The 23,333-nt window shown below is 43.9% G+C and overlaps 1 protein-coding gene across 3 annotated transcripts; it reads right to left on the bottom strand.

Moving 5' to 3' along the window:
- Nucleotides 1-146: 146 nt before the first annotated feature.
- On the bottom strand, nucleotides 147-23,006 carry WFDC1 (WAP four-disulfide core domain 1). 3 transcript variants are annotated; one of them, XM_072117030.1, is made up of 7 exons: nucleotides 21,662-23,006; nucleotides 8,344-8,539; nucleotides 8,146-8,229; nucleotides 5,118-5,258; nucleotides 3,487-3,528; nucleotides 2,950-3,013; nucleotides 147-522 (listed from the first exon to the last, which is right to left on the bottom strand). In XM_072117030.1, the coding sequence occupies exons 1-6, from the start codon at nucleotides 21,782-21,784 to the stop codon at nucleotides 2,952-2,954; spliced, it is 648 nt and encodes a 215-aa protein (XP_071973131.1). In that variant the 5' UTR covers nucleotides 21,785-23,006; the 3' UTR covers nucleotides 147-522; nucleotides 2,950-2,951. The 3 variants fall into 3 exon arrangements, with proteins under 3 accessions (XP_071973131.1, XP_071973132.1, XP_071973133.1); XM_072117031.1 differs by lacking the exons at nucleotides 147-522; nucleotides 2,950-3,013; nucleotides 3,487-3,528; nucleotides 21,662-23,006 and adding exons at nucleotides 4,754-5,000; nucleotides 14,863-14,912; XM_072117032.1 differs by lacking the exons at nucleotides 147-522; nucleotides 2,950-3,013; nucleotides 3,487-3,528 and adding an exon at nucleotides 4,802-5,000 and having other exon boundaries at nucleotides 21,662-21,906.
- Nucleotides 23,007-23,333: the final 327 nt, after the last annotated feature.

Genomic DNA, 23,333 nt, shown 5'->3' with positions numbered 1-23,333 from the left:
AATTTTTGCCCGTTTTGCTAGGTATTTATTGCAATCATTTGTAGCGGCCAGGATTACCTCTTTTTTGTGGCAGTATATTTTATAACTGTTGATATACACCCTAAATGCATAAACTCCTATTTAAACATGACTCATGACTCCATGGCAAAATGACCAAACATAACAACTTTAATCAAATTAGGAGCAGAGCTCCATATACAAAGTACAATATTTGGTGGTTATTGTCCCGTCTCCTCCTTGGGACGTTATTGCTTTAAAAAAACTACAATATAAATCTACTTTAAGTGCATTTCAGTTTCTATCATTTTCATTTTTTTGGGGGTTTTGTGATTCTTCAGTTATGCAAGTTCCAGGTCACTGTCCTTCATCTAATTGGTGGTGGAAGATGGAAGTAATTGGTTTCTACAGTTGTAGCACCGGGGTTATTAACTACAATTATTGCAGGAATAAAAGGCTCCTCGTGGTTGATGACTGCGCGGGGTCAGCTGACTGATACTCCCGCTATGGGAGGTCACTGACTACCTGGAGATACAGGAGATAAATGACAACAATCAGACTTTGACAACACCTATACATCACAGGATATTATCTCATCTAAATGTGACATAAATTAGACTTATTTCTCCCAGAATTATTGTGTGCAATATGTAGTATGAATATGCTGTAGTATGAATATGCTTCAGTAGAAATGGGGCATGGCTTACAATGTGCCAAGGTGCACCACAATTCTGGTACAAATCCCACCAATAGATGCTGTATATTTACATATATATCGTATGTCAGCGTTATAAGTGCACCAACTAGTGCTAGAATGGAGGACGGAGAGGGCTAACAGGCTGAGCCCTCTTCATAATAGTAGGGTGTTGCTGCATATTGCAGCGGCAGTCAAAGTTAACCCTTTGAACGCTGCCGTATTGACTTTGAGCGTTGCTCCCATTACATAATTGTGGAGCGACGATCAGTTGCCATGGCAGCCTGAAGTCTTTATAAGACTGGAGAAGCTGTCATTACTGCAGATCTATAACAGAGTGCCAGATCAATAGCAAATTCTCCATATAAGAGAATCAGATGAGCAATCAGACTCCCTAGGTTTAAAGCACTCTGGGGGTCTAAAAAAAAAAGTAAAAAAAAAAAAACATTTAAAAAAAAAGTAAAAGTTCAAATTACAACCCTTGCAAAAGAACATTGAATTTTATTTTGTTATTTTTTTAAACTTTCTTTTACTATTTTTTAGACCACTAGGGTATTTTAACCCTAGATGGTCTCATTGTTCCTACCATATACTGCAATACTACTGTATTGCAGTATATGGCATTTTTGCATAGTATTCATTACAATGAGCCACTGGCTCATTGCAACGAAAGTGCAGAAACTAGACAGCCTCGGGTCTGATGTACCCTTGGCTGTTATGGCAACCGACCGCCGCTTCCCAATGATGTTTGGGGGATTGATAATCGCAACAAAGATGATGGTACCCATGCGCTGCCGGTTTTTTAAATACCGCCAGCAGCTTTGCTAGTGGCATCAGAAAGGTTTATATCCATGACCGATAGCGAGTATTAGCGGTGGGTGTTTGCTGCAATATGCAGCAAACCCCACCTCTGTATGAAGAGGGGTCAGCCGTGAGCCCTATTCATAAAGCCTCCACACATCTCCGCCGTACATGTACGACACAAAGCGTGAAGAGGTTAAAATTAAATTAAATTTGATCACTTTCTTTCATGGGAAAACCCCTTTAAGATACATATATATATTATTAAAAAGGCTGAGAACTCATCCTAATACTTCACACGGCTAAGTGTTTGTTACAGTCAGGTCAAATGTAGACAATTCTCAGTCTGGACTTCATATTGATACAATGGTGCTCATTTACTAAGGGTCCGTACACCACACTTTCATCGGCTTTCCCGAATATTTCCGTTTTGCGGCGAATTCCCCCGGGATTTCAGTGCACACGATTGGATGGCGGCGCATTGGCGCTGGCTTTCACGTGGCAGAAATTGGGGGGGGGGGGGGGGGGAGGGGTGGCCGTCGGACAACCCAACGGATTCGGAAAAACTGCAGAATTTAAAAAACGATTTGTGTCGCAAGATCACGCACTTACATGCACCAGGAAGAAGAAGGTGAACTCCAGTGGACCTCGGCGCAGTAGCGACACCTGCTGGATACCGGGCGTACGATATTAGTAAATCCCGGCAGACCCGAATCCTCGTCGGACAATGCACCGCGGGATCGTGACTGGTAACTGTGCCCCAATATATCAGTATATGTCACATATAACAAACTGTTTGAGGATGAAGCATGATAAGTATTAGGTAGTGGTATAGTTTTTCAGCAAAGAGTTTTGAAAATGGAGATGAATCAGGTGCGTGACCACAGGGTTAGCAGCGATGTCAGGGGGCCCCAACATCTGGGGTATTGGATGTGTATATGCTGTGTGTGTGGTGTGTATATATGCTGCGTGTCTGTATATGATATTGTATGTATGTTTGTATTTGCTTTATGTGTGTCTATATGTGATGTATATGTGTGTATAAGCTGCAATATGTGTCTATACAGTACTCTATGTATATGTGTATATTCTGTATGTAAGTATGTATATGTGGTTTGTGTATACTGCATGTATGTTTATGCTGTCTGTGTGCATATGGTGTTTATATGCTGCATGTATATAAGTATACAAATGTGTGTATACATGAGTGTATAAATGTGTAATTGTAACTCACATTTGTGAGTATACAGATATGCATATTTTTTAAAGAGATGCCCCATACAGAAGTCTGCTATAGGGCCCTGCCCCTTAGTTACACCCCTGAGATGAATTAAAACATAAAATTAATTTTTGCTGAACTTTTTCTTATACAAACATCAAAATGAAGCAAGTTAATGAAGTGAAGAAGTAGTAAAATAACTGAAATTAGTGAAAGAGTATTAAATTAGTGTACTTACTACTATCCGATCTGCCTCTGTGTCTGTTTATCAACTGCGACTACTACATTGTTATAATTCCCACCTGAAACACAGAGATGTCCCATGTATTCCAATATACTATTACCTCATTAATTATAATAGTTTATAAGAGTTCAGAAAGTCAATGGGCAACAAAAGGTCTATAGAAGAAGCTTTGGTTTTACACTTCCACTACGCTCTTGTATAATGGAAAGTGCAAGGGAAAGCCCTGATGCAAGTGTGAACAGCGAGGAATTGAAACACAAAGGGACAGACTTATGAAACTGTCTGACTCTGTATACAAAAGGCCCACAACAACAAATCACAACAGGGCTATGAAAGCTGTGGTTTGGTTGGTTGCTATAAAAGGCTATTTTTATTTTTAAGCAATTTCATAAATGTACCTTAAAAAGTCTTTTGATAACTAACATGCAGCCTATACAAACATGGAAATGTTTTTGCAGCAGGCCATTATCATGAAGAAAGTGGCAGTAAATGACAACGCCATGGAGCAAGGATTGCAGTTTTAATAATTACCGTTATAATCTTTGGGATATTTAAGTCTCAGGTTCCTCCCATCTGAAATAAAGCAGAAATAGACAACAATGAAATAAGAATTCCCGGGTGGTGGGTCATAGGGACCTTACCCCTTATGCAGCACTCTTCAACCAGAAAACTCTGCTTTGTTTCTGGGAAGGCTAAATGACAACATACACTCACCTGCCACTTTATTAGGTACACCATGCTAGTAACAGGTTGGACCCCCTTTTGCCTTCAGAACTGCCTCAATTCTTCGTGGCATAGATTCAACAAGGTGCTGGAAGCATTCCTCAGAGATTTTGGTCCATATTGACATGATGGCATCACACAGTTGCCGCAGATTTGTCAGCTGCACATCCATGATGTGAATCTCCCGTTCCACCACATCCCAAAGATGCTCTATTGGATTGAGATCTGGTGACTGTGGAGGCCATTTGAGTACAGTGACCTCATTGTCATGTTCAAGAAACCAGTCTGAGATGATTCCAGCTTTATGACATGGCGCATTATCCTGCTGAAAGTAGCCATCAGATGTTGGGTACATTGTGGTCATAAAGGGATGGACATGGTCAGCAACAATACTAAGGTAGGCTGTGGCGTTGCAACGATGCTCAATTGGTACCAAGGGGCCCAAAGAGTGCCAAGAAAATATTCCCCTCCCCATGACACCACCACCACCAGCCTGAACCGTTGATACAAGGCAGGATGGATCCATGCTTTCATGTTGTTGACGCCAAATTCTGACCCTACCATCCGAATGTCGCAGCAGAAATCAAGACTCATCAGACCAGGCAACGTTTTTCCAATCTTCTACTGTCCAATTTCGATGAGCTTGTTCAAATTGTAGCCTCAGTTTCCTGTTCTTAGCTGAAAGGAGTGGCACCCGGTGTGGTCTTCTGCTGCTGTAGCCCATCTGCCTCAAAGTTTGACGTACTGTGCATTCAGAGATGCTCTTCTGCCTACCTTGGTTGTAACGGGTGGCGATTTGAGTCACTGTTGCCTTTCTATCAGCTCGAACCAGTCTGCCCATTCTCCTCTGACCTCTGGCATCAACAAGGCATTTCCGCCCACAGAACTGCCGCTCACTGGATGTTTTTTCTTTTTCGGACCATTCTCTGTAAACCCTAGAGATGCTTGTGCGTGAAAATCCCAGTAGATCAGCAGTTTCTGAAATACTCAGACCAGCCCTTCTGGCACCAACAACCATGCCACGTTCAAAGGCACTCAAATCACCTTTCTTCCCCATACTGATGCTCGGTTTGAACTGCAGGAGATTGTCTTGACCATGTCTACATGCCTAAATGCACTGAGTTGCCGCCATGTGATTGGCTGATTAGAAATTAAGTGTTAACGAGCAGTTGGACAGGTAGTTGGACCTAATAAAGTGGCCAGTGAGTGTATATTTCCACTAATCCAGCTTGCACAAGAGTTACCACACAAATTTCCTCCTGAATACATCCATCCATAACAACAATGCTGTACATCACCTCTATCATATTCTGCTGCATAACCTAAGGATATAAGTGATACATAAGGAACATTCAGGATACTCGAAAAGATGGGTAATAACAATAATATACATAATTGCAGCTAATATTTGTTATCATTCAGCTTCTTCTCATACTGACCAGAGTTGCCCCTCTGCTTGATGCACTGTCCTCTATTAGGGATGCCCTCTGCTGGGCTGCCAGGATTGATTATATGACATTCATACCCGGTGGGGCAGTGGAGCGGTTCGTCCCCGTCTTCTGTTGTGCTGCAGGCCTCCGCTGTTATTAGGAAAGACCAACATTACCATTACCATCATTACCATTCATTATTTAGCAACATTAGTCACTACTCAGTATCAACAACCATCACCAGTCACACATCAGTCATACACCAGTTCACTTAAAGGGGTATTCTCGTCTGGGTATTCACATTCAGTTTCATTAATCTGCCATATATATATATATATACATTTCTTCAAATAGATGTTATTAAAAAAATGTTCATGTGTGAAGATAATTTCTTGTAAATGTAGTCATTTGGTCCCTTAGAAACAAGACTGTGTCCTTGGATACGGCCACCTCATATCCGGTGATTGCATAAAGAAACAAAAAGTTTTTGTATATGAAAGGTCTGGGAGTTACTGCAGGTCCCATAGCCGTCCTGTGGTAATGATCGCTGAATCCATGTGGTCAGGCAGAGCTCAATAGTGCATGTTTGGCAACGGCTACCAAAATGTGAGGTGGTCGTATCCGAGGAAGCTATCTCATTTCTAAGGGACAACATTGTTTATGAGAAATTATCTTCACACAGGAACATTTTTTTAATAACATCCAATTGAAGAAATGTTTACATATGGCAAATGAATTTAATTAAATGTGAATGCCCAGATGGGAATACCGCTTTTTAAGGGCTTATTCGCAAAGGTGTGTCCATTGCGTACCTGTAAAAAAAAAAATTGCCTCCTTTCAGTCAGTTTCGTGTCAATATTAGATCCGTCAAGTGTTTCTTCAAATTAGCATGGAATTCATTGATTCTTTGTTTTTTTTCTCATTCTCAAAAATACCTGATGGTTTGCAAAAATTAGATAGCTCACCTTGGGGGGGACATATAAATGTGGTGCAGGGTCTGCAAGTGCAAAGTCAGACAACACTAGTTTTTTGCTGCACCAGGTTAAATTCTGGAGCAGTTTATAACTGTCATATTCTACTTTAAACCTTCATTAAGCTGTTCTAAACTGTGTGCCCCTGAACACCTGAGGAGTCAATAAAGAGACCCAGACAGGTCGTAGCAAAATATTTAAACTATGCCTAAAAAGATGACCTTTTGAGAGGTCATTGTGGAGATCGAGTGGGAAGCACCTGCGTCATCGATGCATTGAGTCTGTTCCACTACCACCTATGGCAGTGATGGTGAACCTTTTAGAGACCAAGTGCCCAAACTACAACAAAGACCCGCTTATTTATCGCAAAGTGCCAACACAGAAATGTAATTTGTGATTTATACTCCCTTCTCTGTCACAGTTTTCATTGATACCGGCACCTGAGGACACCAATAAAGCAGGAAATAGTCCCAGGTACAGCTGATACATTAAAATAGCTCTGTGCACAGCAAGTCCTGGGCTGTCTGGGACTGCAGGAAGATACCTGGAGTCATCTCTGGTGATGGCCTGAGTGCCCACAGAAAGGGCTCCGAGTGCCACCTCTGGCACCAGTGCCATAGGTTAGCCATCACTGACCTATGGTGTATTGAGCAGCTCATAATGGCCAAGCCAATTCTTGCCCGGGTCGCAATCAAGGAGATTACTGAGACATGGACATGGTCATCCATGCGGAGTTGGGGGTCAATCCTAATAAAGAACAGGTGAGTCAGGGGGACTTTCAAAGTTGCATGGGACTTCATAATTTCTCTGCAAAGATGTGTGTAACAGAAGATGTGTGAAATATATTCTAATGGTTCTGTTATATCTAGGCTGCCACTGCTGTTTAGTAGTAATTTTTCTGTACATTTGCAGGGGTGGAGCATATATTAGGGAGAGTTGTGACTTTTCTCTCTGCACCAAACCATCTTGATGAGAGATTATATAGTTAATATAGGGATAGAGCAAGGGTGGGGTTATGCACCCGTTCTGTAAGAAAAAAAAGAGGTCCCAAAAAGGTGTATATATGATATTCAACTTCCTGAGACAGTGGCCTGCACCAGTTTTTGCCTGACTTTGTATGTTCTTTTCAGTGCAAACTGTTTGCACATGTATTTAGAAAGTGTCTGCACTGTACCATACAAAATTCTGCACTGAAAGGGGTATTCCAGTGCGCATCTGGACTGTGCGCCACATTTATGATGCAGTGACCAACAGAATTGTGTTGCACGCTCTCTGATAAATGTTCACCAAAAAAAGTTGGTGCACTCTGTCGGTGCAGTGCGGTGTGTGCCAAATTTATGACGAAATACACCACAATTCACGAATCTGGCGCACTTTGAACTCTCCACAGGCAAACTGCATCTAGTGCAGTTTGCACTGTTTTTGAAAAATGTGAACCAGAGTATTTTTTTCTACATTCTCTCTCCAGTATTCAGGAAGGAAAAATCATTCTCATTGGAACTTGTGGTTGGGGTGGAGGGAGGAAATTACCCTGAGATTACCAACTCTTCTATCATTAGTGCTTAGGTCTAGGGTCCTTGATTTCTTTCCCGCTTATGCCAAAAATGATCCAAATAATAATATAAATCCTTTATTTATATAGCGCTCACAGATTACGCAACGCTTCACGGAGTTTGCCAAATCAGTCAGTAGGAGACAAAGTCATTTCAAATCACTTGCCTGTGCTTCAGGATTAACTGGATGCAACCCCCAATGGGAAGTACTTAGTCATACTGCTATGGGGATAGTGGTAAAAATACATTGAGGGGAATGGGGGTCATACCAGAGACAGGGGAGTCAGGGAAAGTGATAGTAAGTGATTTATTATCACCCATCATTTATTTTAATTTATTTTCACCCATCATCACTATTCATCACCAGTCATTCCTAACAATCAGCTGTCATCACCCATCACCAGTCTTCATCCACCATAATCTATCATCAATAGTTTAACTAATGTCACCACGCATGAAAGTCAGCAGACACCATCACCTCCAATCATGAATTCTTTGTGGTGTGGAGTGTACCTTGTAGTGCTTCCTCAGGTCCATCCAGTAACCAGCCATTCCCTCCCAGCCAGCGAGGTTTGGGCTGTACCAGCCAGTCTAGCACTGCAATGACAGAAGTAGTGAATACTATTAGTGAATAATAAACCAATGTGTCAACAAGCCCCCAAAATTGTTGTGCAAAGCCAACTTTGAGTTGCGTTTAATGTGGTGTGGTACCTGGTGGGGGCTGCACGGACTCCAGACAGGCGTATATGCACCCATTAAAGCAGCAGCGCTTATGGCGTTCACATTCCGAGTCAGATCTGCAACTCAGAACATCACAGGCTCGCTCTGGAAGGGTTTGTGGCGGGGGAGGGCACCGGTCATTCTTCTGGTAGTTGGTATTATGGGGGTGCAGCGGATATTCATAATCCTGGAGAGAAAAGGGGATACATGTCAGGGGGATGTGATGTTTATATGAGATATCAACAAAGGAAGAAGAAAGGGCAGGGGTGTGGTAATTCCCTATAACTGAAAATTTTGCTCATGGGTTGTCTCACAATTGTATGTAGTCATATTCTGAAGTCTGTGTGATCAGATCTGCCTGCACTCCCACAACTGTCATGTAGATGGTGCTGTAGAACAAGTTACCAGTAACATCACAGGAATTTCACATGACAGGATGGGACCATCTGCTCTGGATGGGCTATATTTACATTACCTCCTAATATTCCAAAGGAAAACATTTCAAATTGTGCAGGGCTTAGAGGGCTGGCTTTCACCCTGGACACTGCTGGGAACACTAACTACTTTGTTAACTCTGGGATCAGCAGCAGGACTGTCCCTGTTATGGGGATACAGGTGCACATTGCCATTCCACCTCCCAGCAATACTCCTGAGGCAGCAATTGCTATTGACATCCATTGGCGTACAAATCAAATGAAATACAAACACCAACAAATTCACTTCTAAATGTCCTTCCTAGAATTCCCTCTTTTATGTGAAATCTAATCCAAACTCCTACCAATAAAAAATCTCATCCAATGTTATGTGAAAATGAGCAGAGACAAGTCAGATTTTGCAGCCTCTAAAAGTAACTCATCCCAAGCATAGTATAATATCAACCTTAATGGATCCCCACATAGTATAATGCCCCCTTTTTGTTGCCAAACCGTATAATACCCACTAATACAACTCAGCAACATATAAGGCCTTCTCTTAAAAGGAACTTGTCACCATGTTTACCCATCCAAATCCACAAACAGTACTTTGTCCAGCAGGTTGGAAGTCCTTAGCACGGCCAGCGGATGGTCGAGCTACCACTTCTCATTGACTGCATCTTGGGAAAGAATAACAGGTTTTTTTTTGAGAAATGAAGCAACATTGCCCACTTATAAAAACATTCTCTGATTAGTTCCAACCTGCGGGACAAGGTTCTGTTTTTAGATTTGGAGAGGTACAAGTGCTGACAGGGTGCCTTTAATAGTATGCCCCCTTTCTGTGGCTTACCATTCTTACAACTGCTTCGGTACCCACTCCTTCTTTGGTTTTGGTCCTCACTTAGTGAACACTTTTATTCCCCCCCACACACACTTATTATGGCCTAGCTTTCTGTAATTCTTCTGCTCCTCCTCCACATGAGCCCTCTCTAACACCGTGACCTCTCTCATCCATCTTCTTTTTAATGTGGCCCCTGGTCTCCATCCCATTTATATTGTGGTCCATGTCCTCCATCCCCTTTATATTGTGGCTTTTATCCCACATTCTCTTTACATTGTCGCCCCTGTAAACTATCCCCTTTATATGGTTGCCAATGTCCCCCTCATATTGTGGCCCCTGTCCTGCATCCCCTTTATATTGTGGCCCAGGTCCACCATCCCCTTTATATTGTGGCCCCTGTACACAATCCCCTTTATATGGTTGCCCATGTCCTACATCCCCCTCATATTGTGGCCCCTGTCCTCCATCCACTTAATAGTGTGGCACCTTGTCCTCCACCCCCCTCATATTGTGGCCACATCCTCCGTCCCCTTCATATTGTGGTCGCTGTCCTCCACCCCGCTCATATTGTGAGCTCTGTCCTCCACCCCCCTCATATTAAGAGCCCTGTCCTCCATCCCCTTCCAATTGTGGCCCCTGTCCTCCATCCCCTTTATATTATGGACCCCTGTCCTCCATCCCCTTTATATCATGAACCCCTGTCTTCCACCCCCCTCATACTGTCCTCCATCCCCTTTATATTGTGGCCCCTATCCACCATCCCCTTTATATTGTGGCCCCTGTACACCATCCCCTTTATATGGTTGCCCATGTCCTCCACCCCCCTCATATTGTGGCCCCGCCCTCCATCCTCTTCATATTGTGGCACCTGGTCCTCCACCCCCTCATATTGTGGCCACATCCTCCATCCCCTTCATATTGTGGTCGATGCACTCCACTCCGCTCATATTGTGACCTCTGTCCTCCACCCCCCTCATATTAAGAGCCCTGTCCTCCATCCCCTTCTTATTGTGGCCCCTGTCCTACATCCTGTTTATATCATGGCCCCCTGTCCACCCCCCCCCCTCATATTGTGGCCCTTGTCCTCCTTTCCCTTCATAGTAAGGGCCCCTGTCCTCCATCCCCCTTACATTATGTCCTCCATCTCCTTTATATTTTTCCCCTGTTCTCCATCCTCATATTGTGGCCCCTGCCCTCCATCCCCCTAATATTGTGGCCCCTGTCCTCTATCCCCTTTACATTGTGGCCCCTGTCCTCAATTCCCCTCATATTGTGGCCCCTGTCCTCCATTCCCTTCATATTGTGGCCCCTGTCCTCCATCCCTCTCATATTGTGGCCTCTGTCCTCCACCTCCCTTATATTATGGCCCTGTCCTCCATACCCTTTATATTGTGGTCCCTGTTCTCCACCTCCTTCATTTTATTGCACCTGTAATCCATTCCTCTCATATTGTGGCCTCTGTCCTCCACCCCCCTTATATTATGGCCCCTGTCCTCCATCCCCTTTATATTGCGGTCCCTGTTCTCCACCTACTTCATTTTATTGCCCCTGTTATCTATCCCTCTCATAATGTGGCCTCAGTCCTCCACCCCCCTTATATTATGCGCCCTGTCCTCCACCCCTCTCATATAGTGGCCCCTGTCCTCCATCTCCCTCATATGGTCACTCCTGTCCTCCACCCCTTTATGTTGTTCACCTGTTCTCCATCCCCCTCATATAATTGTCCTTGTCATCCATCCCTCTCATATTATGGCCCCTGTCCTCCATCCCCTTTATATTCTGGTCCCTGTCCTCCATCCCTTTTATGGCACCTGTTATCTATCCCTCAGATATTGTGGCCTCTTTCCTCCACCGCCACTATATTATGGCCCCTGTCCTACATCCCCTTTATATTGTGCTCCCTGTTCTCCATCCCCCTCATATTATTGCTCTTGTCCTCCATCCCCTGTATACTGTGGTCCCTGTTCACCACTTCCTTCATATTATTGCCCCTGTTATCTATTCCTCTCATACTGTGGCCTCAGTCCTCATCCTCACACATATTGTGGCCCCTGTCCTCCATCCCCCTCATATTGTGCCCATGTCCTTCATCCCCCTCATATTGTGGCCCCTGTCCTCCATCCCCCTCATATTGTGGCCTCTGTCATCCATCCCCCTCATATTGTGCCCATGTCCTTCATCCCCCTCATATTGTGGCCCCTGTACTCCATCCCCCTCATATTGTGGCCCCTGTACTCCATCCCCCTCATATTATGGCACCTGTCCACCATCCCCTTTATATTGTGGTCCCTGTTCTCCACCTGCTACATTTTATTGCCCCTGTTATATATCCCTCTCATATTGTGGCCTCAGTCCTCCACCTCCCTTATATTAGGGCCCTTGTCCTCCAGCCCAATCATATTGTGGAACCTGTCCTCCATCCCCCTCATATTGTCGCTCCTGTCCTCCATCCCCTTTATATAGTTTCCCTGTTCTCCATCGCCCTCATATAATTGCCCCTGTCATCCATCCCCCTCATATTGTGGCCCCTGTCCGCCACCCCCCTCATATTGTGGCCCCTGTCCTCCATCCCTCTTATATCATTTACCTTATCGTCCATCCCTCTCATACTTTGGCCCCTGTCCTCCATCCCCCTCATATTGTGGCCTCTGTCCTCCACCCCCCTTACATTCTGTCCCTTGTCCTCCAAACTTTATTGTCCATCCATCTCATATTGTGGCCCCCTGTACTCCATCCTCATATTGTGGCCCCTGTCCTCCATCCCCCTAATATTGTGGCCCCTGTCCTCCATCCCCCTAATATTGTGGCCCCTGTCCTCTATCCACTTTACATTGTGACCTATGTCCTCCATTCCCCTCATATTGTGGCCCCTGTACTCCATTCCCCTCATATTGTGGCCCCTGTCCTCCATCCCCCTCATATTGTGGCCTCTGTCCTCCACCCCCCTTATATTATGGCCCCTGTCCTCCATATCCTTTATATTATATGGCCCCTTTGTTACTTACCTTTCTCACCTTCCCCCACAGGAGTCCTGCTTCCTCTTCTTTTGCTGGGGAAGCTGAATCAGGGGGGGTGTAGCCAGCCTAAAGGAGGTGTTTCCTCTACACATGTCTGCTGAAGAAGAAAGGCAGACATGTGTGGTGCTAGTAGGAAATAACCCTGCCTCCTGGAGTAGATATCTAGGATTCACTGTATCACCCAACCGCCCAGGATGGCGAGATAGCCTTAGAAAACTGGGACTGGCCTGCAAAACCAGGATGGTTGTGGCGTAGGTGATCCTTCTCAACTTATTTTCACATGATTTTGGTAATGATATCTGGATAAAGTATCCATGGATAAAGTAAACCAATAAAAAAAATCATCAAGTGCAAAATAGATACTGCTTCAAGCAACCCAAGATGGTGGAAGGAGTGCAATTTCTCCAACTGAATGCAAAGAATTTATGATTCTCAAATTGTGTACTAATTGCCCAGTGCTGCAATAAAAAGACAAAGGGTTATGTTACCAGTCAGCTACTAAGGTCACATATGGAAAATTTTTGTATTTACTTGGCCGGCCGGATGCCCCACAGAATTGTGCCCTGCCAACCGGTTCCTGGCACTGCCAGGATTACCAATATTTTCATGTCACCAGGAGCGTGTCCTTATCTGAACTCTTTTGAGAGAGGGAGAAGGATCACAGACACAGGCAGAGCTAATGCCGGATGATCTCCTAACAAAACAGTAAAAAAGTGAACATTGTCCACCACCTCTTGTCTGACCTAAACACGATGTTATACAACATACAAATTAAAAAGGCCCCTGGTCTTATTGGGGGAGGACTTTTAGGAGGATCCTAATCGTGAATACTTTCAGCCACTTCTAATCCTTTCAGCCACTTCTAATCTAGGACAGAGGCCACAATATGAGAGGGATGGAGGACAGGGGCCACAATATGAAGGGAATGGAGGACAGGGGCCACAATATGAGGGGAATTGAGGACAGGGGCCACAATGTAAAGGGGATAGAGGACAGGGGCCACAATATTAGGGGGATGGAGGGCAGGGGCCACAATATGAGGATGGAGAACAGGGGAAAAATATAAAGGAGATGGAGGACATAATGTCTCGTCATCTAGCTTTCTGCAGAATAAATGGCACATCAATCTAACTCCACTACTATTGTGGCATTCTATTCATGAACCATGAAGCCTCTTCCTAGATAGTAGTGTGTGCATTACAGGTGGTCCCTGACTTGTAGGGAACCTGTCACTCCCTACATGGTCGCACAGAAAACCCCCAAACAGTTATACTTACCTTCTGTTTGAGGCTCCCGGGGCCTATGTATTGCAGCTAGCGAAGCCGGCATAGTACACCACTGCTACACTATGCAAGTGCTGTAGGTATGGCGCATGTGTAATGAAGTCAGGATATTGTCCCAGCTTCACTTCACGCGAGAGGAGGTGCCGGCGGGGGATCTGCTGGTGTGGGTACCTCATTAGACTCACATCCAGGTAAGTATAAATGTTTATTTTTTTTTATTGAGGTCATGCAAATATGACATACAGGTTGATTTGGGACCATAAGGATCTGCAGTTGGTTTAGGGTCCCAAATCAAATTGACAGGTCCTATTTAAGGACACCCAACTTACAGACGACCCCTAGTCACATACAGACTGCAGTGATCAGCTGTAACAGTTATCAAATGTGTCTGTAATGAAGCTTCATTGATAATCCTTGTTCCCATGAAAACACAAAATTTTGAAAATCCAATTGTCATGTGGGGCAAAAAAAAAAATTTGTCTGGAGCTATAATTATCCATATACCTGAAGAACCTATCTTGTACATAACTCAAGGACTGCCTTTACATAGCCAGAATGTTTCCCATATGTTGTAAGCCCCTATGACCCCTTGGCTCTCTGTATATATCTGGATGTACACAACATTGATTTACTGTATACAGCCTTCATATATGTTGTATATTACAGTTCATTTCTCAGGACAGACACACTGCAGATGCTGCACTTAACTCCTTCCTTTCTGCCTGATAAGGGGGGCTGCACAAAATGTACTTATGCTAACATTAGGTCTCATTGAGAAGCCTGAAGCTATGCAGCTGACTATGGGTCTGATGACTAAACCTCACAGTGTGATCTATAACCCCATTATCAGACTGAAATAAATGTATTCAAATGTACTGGTAATATTATTTCAGAGATAAATAAGTGCTTAATACAGATCTGTAACAGGCAGCTGCGAATGAGCCCTAAATAGTTACCGGGGAGAAGCGCATACCAGCCCGTCATAAGTAACAGATGTCCAGTCCGCACGTGCCGCGATCCCCCCAGCACTGACGCATTTCCTGTTGGATCCATGCGGCTCACTACAATCTTTAACTTATTTTGTACATATGGGGTTTTCTTTTTATACAAATGATTATACTGTGCAGTGTCCATACATTCAGTATTAGTAATATTGTGCATACAGAGCAAGAGAAGATACTGTGAAGTGTTCATAGATACAGCAGAAAAGAAGTAGAACTGTGCTGCTTCTGCAGAATAAGAATTCTATCCAGCACACAGAATAAAAGAATTGGTACTGTGCAGTGTCCATATATACAGGATAAGAGCAGATACTGAGAATTACACCCAGTATACAGGACAAGAGAAGTGGCACTGTGCAGTGTCCATAAATACAGAATAAGAGCAGATACTGAGAATTACACCCAGTATACAGCACAAGAGAAGTGGTACTGTGCAGTGTACATATATACAGAATAAGAGCAGATACTGAGAATTACACCCAGTATACAGGACAAGAGAAGTGGTACTGTGCAGTGTCCATATATACAGGATAAGAGCAGATACTGAGAATTACATCCAGTATACAGGACAAGAGAAGTGGTACTGTGCAGTGTCCATATATACAGAATAAGAGCAGATACTGAGAATTACACCCAGTATACAGGACAAGAGAAGTGGTGCTGTGCAGTGTCCATATATACAGAATAAGAGCAGATACTGAGAATTACACCCAGTATACAGGACAAGAGAAGTGGTGCTGTGCAGTGTCCATATATACAGAATAAGAGCAGATACTGAGAATTACACCCAGTATACAGGACAAGAGAAGTGGTGCTGTGCAGTGTCCATATATACAGAATAAGAGCAGATACTGAGAATTACACCCAGTATACAGGACAGGAGAAGTGGTACTGTGCAGTGTCCATATATACAGAATAAGAGCAGATACTGAGAATTACACCCAGTATACAGGACAGGAGAAATGGTACTGTGCAGTGTCCATATATACAGAATAAGAGCAGATACTGAGAATTACACCCAGTATACAGGACAAGAGAAGTGGTACTGTGCAGTGTCCATATATACAGAATAAGAGCAGATACTGAGAATTACACCCAGTATACAGGACAAGAGAAGTGGTACTGTGCAGTGTCCATACATACAGAATAAGAGCAGATACTGAGAATTACACCCAGTATACAGGACAAGAGAAGTGGTGCTGTGCAGTGTCCATATATACAGAATAAGAGCAGATACTGAGAATTACACCCAGTATACAGGACAAGAGAAGTGGTGCTGTGCAGTGTCCATATATACAGGATAAGAGCAGATACTGAGAATTACACCCAGTATACAGGACAAGAGAAGTGGTACTGTGCAGTGTCCATATATACAGGATAAGAGCAGATACTGAGAATTACATCCAGTATACAGGACAAGAGAAGTGGTACTGTGCAGGGTCCATATATACAGAATAAGAGCAGATACTGAGAATTACACCCAGTATACAGGACAAGAGAAGTGGTACTGTGCAGTGTCCATATATACGGAATAAGTGGAGATACTGAGAATTACATCCAGTATACAGGACAGGAGAAGTGGTACTGTGCAGTGTCCATATATACAGAATAAGAGCAGATACTGAGAATTACACCCAGTATACAGGACAAGAGAAGTGGTACTGTGCAGTGTCCATATATACAGAATAAGAGCAGATACTGAGAATTACACCCAGTATACAGGACAAGAGAAGTGGTACTGTGCAGTGTCCATACATACAGAATAAGAGCAGATACTGAGAATTACACCCAGTATACAGGACAAGAGAAGTGGTACTGTGCAGTGTCCATATATACGGAATAAGTGGAGATACTGAGAATTACATCCAGTATACAGGACAGGAGAAATGGTACTGTGCAGTGTCCATATATACAGAATAAGAGCAGATACTGAGAATTACACCCAGTATACAGGACAAGAGAAGTGGTACTGTGCAGTGTCCATATATACAGAATAAGAGCAGATACTGAGAATTACACCCAGTATACAGGACAAGAGAAGTGGTACTGTGCAGTGTCCATACATACAGAATAAGAGCAGATACTGAGAATTACACCCAGTATACAGGACAAGAGAAGTGGTACTGTGCAGTGTCCATATATACAGAATAAGAGCAGATACTGAGAATTACACCCAGTATACAGGACAGGAGAAGTGGTACTGTGCAGTGTCCATATATACAGAATAAGAGCAGATACTGAGAATTACACCCAGTATACAGGACAAGAGAAGTGGTGCTGTGCAGTGTCCATATATACAGAATAAGAGCAGATACTGAGAATTACACCCAGTATACAGGACACGAGAAGTGGTACTGTGCAGTGTCCATATATACAGGATAAGAGCAGATACTGAGAATTACACCCAGTATACAGGACAGGAGAAGTGGTACTGTGCAGTGTCCATATATACAGGATAAGAGCAGATACTGAGAATTACACCCAGTATACAGGACAGGAGAAGTGGTACTGTGCAGTGTCCATAAATACAGAATAAGAGCAGATACTGAGAATTACACCCAGTATATAGGACAAGAGAAGTGGTGCTGTGCAGTGTCCATATATACAGAATAAGAGCAGATACTGAGAATTACACCCAGTATACAGGACAGGAGAAGTGGTACTGTGCAGTGTCCATAAATACAGAATAAGAGCAGATACTGAGAATTACACCCAGTATATAGGACAAGAGAAGTGGTGCTGTGCAGTGTCCATATATACAGAATAAGAGCAGATACTGAGAATTACACCCAGTATACAGGACACGAGAAGTGGTACTGTGCAGTGTCCATATATACAGAATAAGAGCAGATACTGAGAATTACACCCAGTATACAGGACAAGAGAAGTGGTACTGTGCAGTGTCCATATATACAGGATAAGAGCAGATACTGAGAATTACACCCAGTATACAGGACAAGAGAAGTGGTACTGTGCAGTGTCCATATATACAGAATAAGAGCAGATACTGAGAATTACACCCAGTATACAGGACAAGAGAAGTGGTACTGTGCAGGGTCCATATATACAGGATAAGAGCAGATACTGAGAATTACACCCAGTATACAGGACAAGAGAAGTGGTACTGTGCAGGGTCCATATATACAGAATAAGAGCAGATACTGAGAATTACACCCAGTATACAGGACAAGAGAAGTGGTACTGTGCAGTGTCCATATATACAGAATAAGAGCAGATACTGAGAATTACACCCAGTATACAGGACAATAGAAGTGGTACTGTGCATGGTCCATATATACAGAATAAGAGCAGATACTGAGAATTACACCCAGTATACAGGACAGGAGAAGTGGTACTGTGCAGTGTCCATATATACAGAATAGGAGCAGATACTGAGAATTACACCCAGTATACAGGACAAGAGAAGTGGTACTGTGCATGGTCCATATTTACAGAATAAGAGCAGATACTGAGAATTACACCCAGTATACAGGACAAGAGAAGCGGTACTGTACAGTGTCCATATATACAGAATAAGAGCAGATACTGAGAATTATATCCAGTATACAGGACAGGAGAAGTGGTACTGTGCAGTATCCATATATACAAAATAAGAGCAGATACTTAGAATTACACCCAGTATACAGGACAGGAGAAGTGGTACTGTGCAGTGTCCATATATACAGAATAAGAGCAGATACTGAGAATTACACCCAGTATACAGGACAGGAGAAGTGGTAATGTGCAGTGTCCATAAATACAGGATAAGAGCAGATACTGAGAATTATATCCAGTATACAGGACAGGAGAAGTGGTACTGTGCAGTGTCCATATCTACAAAATAAGAGCAGATACTGAGAATTACACCCAGTATACAGGACAGGAGAAGTGGTACTGTGCAGTGTCCATATATACAGAATAAGAGCAGATACTGAGAATTACACCCAGTATACAGGACAAGAGAAGTGGTACTGTGCAGTGTCCATATATACAGGATAAGAGCAGATACTGAGAATTACACCCAGTATACAGGACAAGAGAAGTGGTACTGTGCAGTGTCCATATATACAGAATAAGAGCAGATACTGAGAATTACACCCAGTATACAGGACAAGAGAAGTGGTACTGTGCAGGGTCCATATATACAGGATAAGAGCAGATACTGAGAATTACACCCAGTATACAGGACAAGAGAAGTGGTACTGTGCAGGGTCCATATATACAGAATAAGAGCAGATACTGAGAATTATATCCAGTATATAGGACAGGAGAAGTGGTACTGTGCAGTATCCATATATACAAAATAAGAGCAGATACTTAGAATTACACCCAGTATACAGGACAGGAGAAGTGGTACTGTGCAGTGTCCATATATACAGAATAAGAGCAGATACTGAGAATTACACCCAGTATACAGGACAGGAGAAGTGGTAATGTGCAGTGTCCATAAATACAGGATAAGAGCAGATACTGAGAATTATATCCAGTATACAGGACAGGAGAAGTGGTACTGTGCAGTGTCCATATCTACAAAATAAGAGCAGATACTGAGAATTACACCCAGTATACAGGACAGGAGAAGTGGTACTGTGCAGTGTTCATATATATAGAATAAGAGCAGATACTGAGAATTACACCCAGTATACAGGACAAGAGAAGTGGTACTGTGCAGTGTCCATATATACAGAATAAGAGCAGATACTGAGAATTACATCCAGTATACAGGATAGGAGAAGTGGTACTGTGCAGTGTCCATATACACAGGATAAGAGCAGATACTGAGAATTACACCCAGTATACAGGACAAGAGAAGTGGTATTGTGCAGTGCCCATATATACAGAATAAGAGCAGATACTGAGAATTACACCCAGTATACAGGACAAGAGAAGTGGTACTGTGCAGTGTCCATATATACAGAATAAGAGCAGATACTGAGAATTACACCCAGTATACAGGACAGGAGAAGTGGTACTGTGCAGTGTTCATATATACAGAATAAGAGCAGATACTGACAATTACACCCAGTATATAGGACAAGAGAAGTGGTACTGTGCAGTGTCCATATATACAGAATAAGAGCAGATACTGAGAATTACATCCAGTATACAGGACAGGAGAAGTGGTACTGTGCAGTGTCCATATATACAGAATAAGGACAGATACTGAGAATTACACCCAGTATACAGGACAAGAGAAGTAGTACCACTTCTCTTGTCCTGTATACTGGGTGTAATTATCAGTATCTGTCCTTATTCTGTATATATGGACACTGCACAGTACCACTTCTCAAGAGAAGTGGTACTATGCAGTGTCCATATATACAGAACAAGAGTAGATAACTTAGCATAGGCAGGAAGGGATAACTCACTCACAGCTATGTGAGGAAGAGAGGATAGAGAGACCTGTCTTCAATCCTGTAGACAGCTTTGCCCTAGCAAAGTAGAAATAATATTGTAAGTAAGGGGCACAAAGCAGAATTTCTTAATGAAGTGTATTAGAAAAATGTTTACAACACCTCCCCCACACAATATTAAAAATTATTTGAAATCACAGTTACGCTATAATGCTGTGCACCACAATATAAAATCTCAGTCAAAAAAACACAGAGTTTGGGTGCCAAAAGGAGCTCTATTGCCACATATTAAGAAATGCTTTGGATCTAAGCATAAAATCCCCTTACCCTTACTGCTTTTCCTAGGACTGAAAAAGTTTAGTAGCTGCAAGATACTGCTAATCAAAAGTTCTCTGTTAATGGTCAGAAAGTGTGACCACCTATATAACAGAAGAAGTTTTGGAAATTTGCTGTACTGGAGCATTCAGGAATGTGTAAACAAAATGCTTAGGATCATTTCTTGCTGGTAATTAAGCTGAAGAAGGTCACAAGGCCATTTCCAAATTATTTGAAGCTCATTACTCTACAGAGAGGCTGATTATTCACAAGGCGGGTGATAATATTTTCAGTAGTGGATGTCCCAGCAAATTCCCCCCAGGTAAGACTTAGCCTACCTGCAGAGAAGGGTCCCATGGACTGTTGCAAGTGTGTCATCGGCAGCTGACTGAAAATTACTGCCTTGGGTACAAAAACTAGCAAGAAAAGGACCTGCTCTACCATCTGCGTCTAGCACAGTTGGCTTATGTATAGGGCTGTGAAATCCCCTGCTGTGTGCATGAGTCCATAGAAGTGAAGTGTGCTAGCTGTAGAAAGTACGGTTAGCACACATCATTATTTCCTTGACATGTGGACTTGGCGTGTAAAATGTTCATGACATTAGAAATAGTAATAAACTGAACAAACAGAAATGGCTTGTTTGGAAACGTATCCCACAATGGTCCACTGAAGTCACATTTATGTGGTGCACATGAATTGCGTTTTGAAATGCGCCAAATACATACAGGTTTGGATCTACCCCCTTCGGCAGATACATTTGGCAGACTTACTTCTGACATGTTAAAATTGTGTTCCAAAATCCATGCTCATTGCCTGAACGCAGTCCAGATGATGCAATGCTATGGCAAGCTGGGTATAAATATACCCCCCAAACCTTAGTAAACTGAAGCAAAATTCTTCCAGAATGATGCCAAAGATACATAAAGTAATACAGAGTCATAGCTATGATTGGTATAATGTCCTGATAAATAATACTATAGAAGTTACAGTGGGTGCACCTGATCTCCCTATAAGTGATATATTCCTGTGCATATGAGGTCATACATACAGAACATGCATACATAGGGTGCAGCGCCCTCACCCACCTCGTCCTTGTTGTCGGTGACTCTCAGGTGCAGCGCTCTCTTGCTCAGGCTCCGGGCGGCGCAGGGCGCACACAGGGCGCAGAGCAGCAGGCAGCCGAGCAGGGCGCTTCTATCCCCGGACATCCTAGCTGTGCGGCCGGAGGCGGCGATACCGAGGAGGAGCGAGCCGGGGCTTCTAGGAACAGCTGCCCGGCCAAGTGCGGGCTCCGGGGTGAGGGGAGGTTGTAATGTTAGGATTTGGTTGAAGTGGGTGGGTTACAGTCTAACGTAGTGCGGCTTTTATATTGTATGCTGGCACATGTCTGTGTAAGAAATGGCCAAATAAGAGGGGCCCGTGGCTGGGCCCCTGTGGTGGGTGGATGGTGGCTGGGCCCCTGGAGCAGTTGTCTCGTGTATTGTCCCTTTGAGTCGTGCAACTTTGAGGTCCCTCTGATGAATGGAGCAAGTTGCCCCCTGTGGTAGGGGCAGGTGGCCCTGGAAGTGGATGATGCAGTGGAGCTCCTGTGGTTCCAGCAGATAGGCCCTTGTGGTGGGTGCAGCAGATGGAACCTTGTGGTGGGTGCAGCAGATAGGCCCTTGTGGTGGGTGCAGCAGATGGGACCTTGTGGTGGGTGCAGCAGATAGGCCCTTGTGGTGGGTGCAGCAGATAGGCCCTTGTGGTGGGTGCAGCAGATAGGCCCTTGTGGTGGGTGCAGCAGATAGGCCCTTGTGGTGGGTGCAGCAGATGGGACCTTGTGGTGGGTGCAGCAGATGGGACCTTGTGGTGGGTGCAGCAGATGGGCCCCTGTGGTAGGCGCAGAAGAAGGGCTCCTATAGTGGTGGGTGCAGCCCCTGTGGTGGTTGACGCAGTGGAGCCCCTGTGGGATGTGCAGCAGATGGGCTTCTGTGGTGGGTGCAGCAGATGGGCCCCTGTGGTGGTTGATGCAGTGGGTCTCCTTTGGTGAGTCCAGCAGATCTGCCCTTCCGGTGTTTTATGCTGTGGGGCCCCTGTGGTGGTTGATACAGTGGGCCCCTGTGGTGGGTGCAGCAGATTGGCCTCTGTGCTTTTTAATACAGTGGGGCCACTGAGGTGAATGCAGCAGTTAGGCCTTTCTGCTAGTTGCTGTTGTAAGCAGTGAATGCAGTAAGTGAGACCCTGTCCTGGTTAATGTAGATGGGTTCCTGTCATGGATGCAGTCGTTGGGCCCCTGCGGTGGTCTCTGCAGTCAGCTCCTGCATCAGACTGGGTTATGCGAGGTTCTTGTGTCTCCTCCGGCAGCTGCTGCACATCTGGGATCTGAACTTCATTCAGACCTGGAGCCTGGAAGCAGCTGAGGGGAGTGGGATGGTACCAGATACCCCCCTCCCATCCTTCAGCCTCTCTACATTACAGGAGTGTGCAGAAGAGGCTTTGTACAGGACGGCTTGTGGGGATAACGAGGAGGGTACAGGAGTGTGGACTGTTAGCTGGGAGTTTGGGCAGATTAAGGTGCTGAGGACTCCTGTTCCAGTAATGGCTTTCTGTTGGTAGGATGATGGTTCAGAAGAAATTTGTTAGTTATAAATCTTCATCTGGGGCAGAGATGAGATAAAGCCTCTGGTTATCTGGTTATTCTGTTTCTCAGTGGATGACCATTATGGGGGAGACTTTGTAAGCAAAATGGCTAGCTGTTATTTTGTACAGTTTACAGAA

The sequence above is a fragment of the Engystomops pustulosus genome, chromosome 7 (genome assembly GCF_040894005.1).
Source record: "Engystomops pustulosus chromosome 7, aEngPut4.maternal, whole genome shotgun sequence".
NCBI classification, from domain to species: domain Eukaryota; kingdom Metazoa; phylum Chordata; class Amphibia; order Anura; family Leptodactylidae; genus Engystomops; species Engystomops pustulosus.
This window is presented reverse-complemented; position numbering and strand designations above follow the sequence as displayed.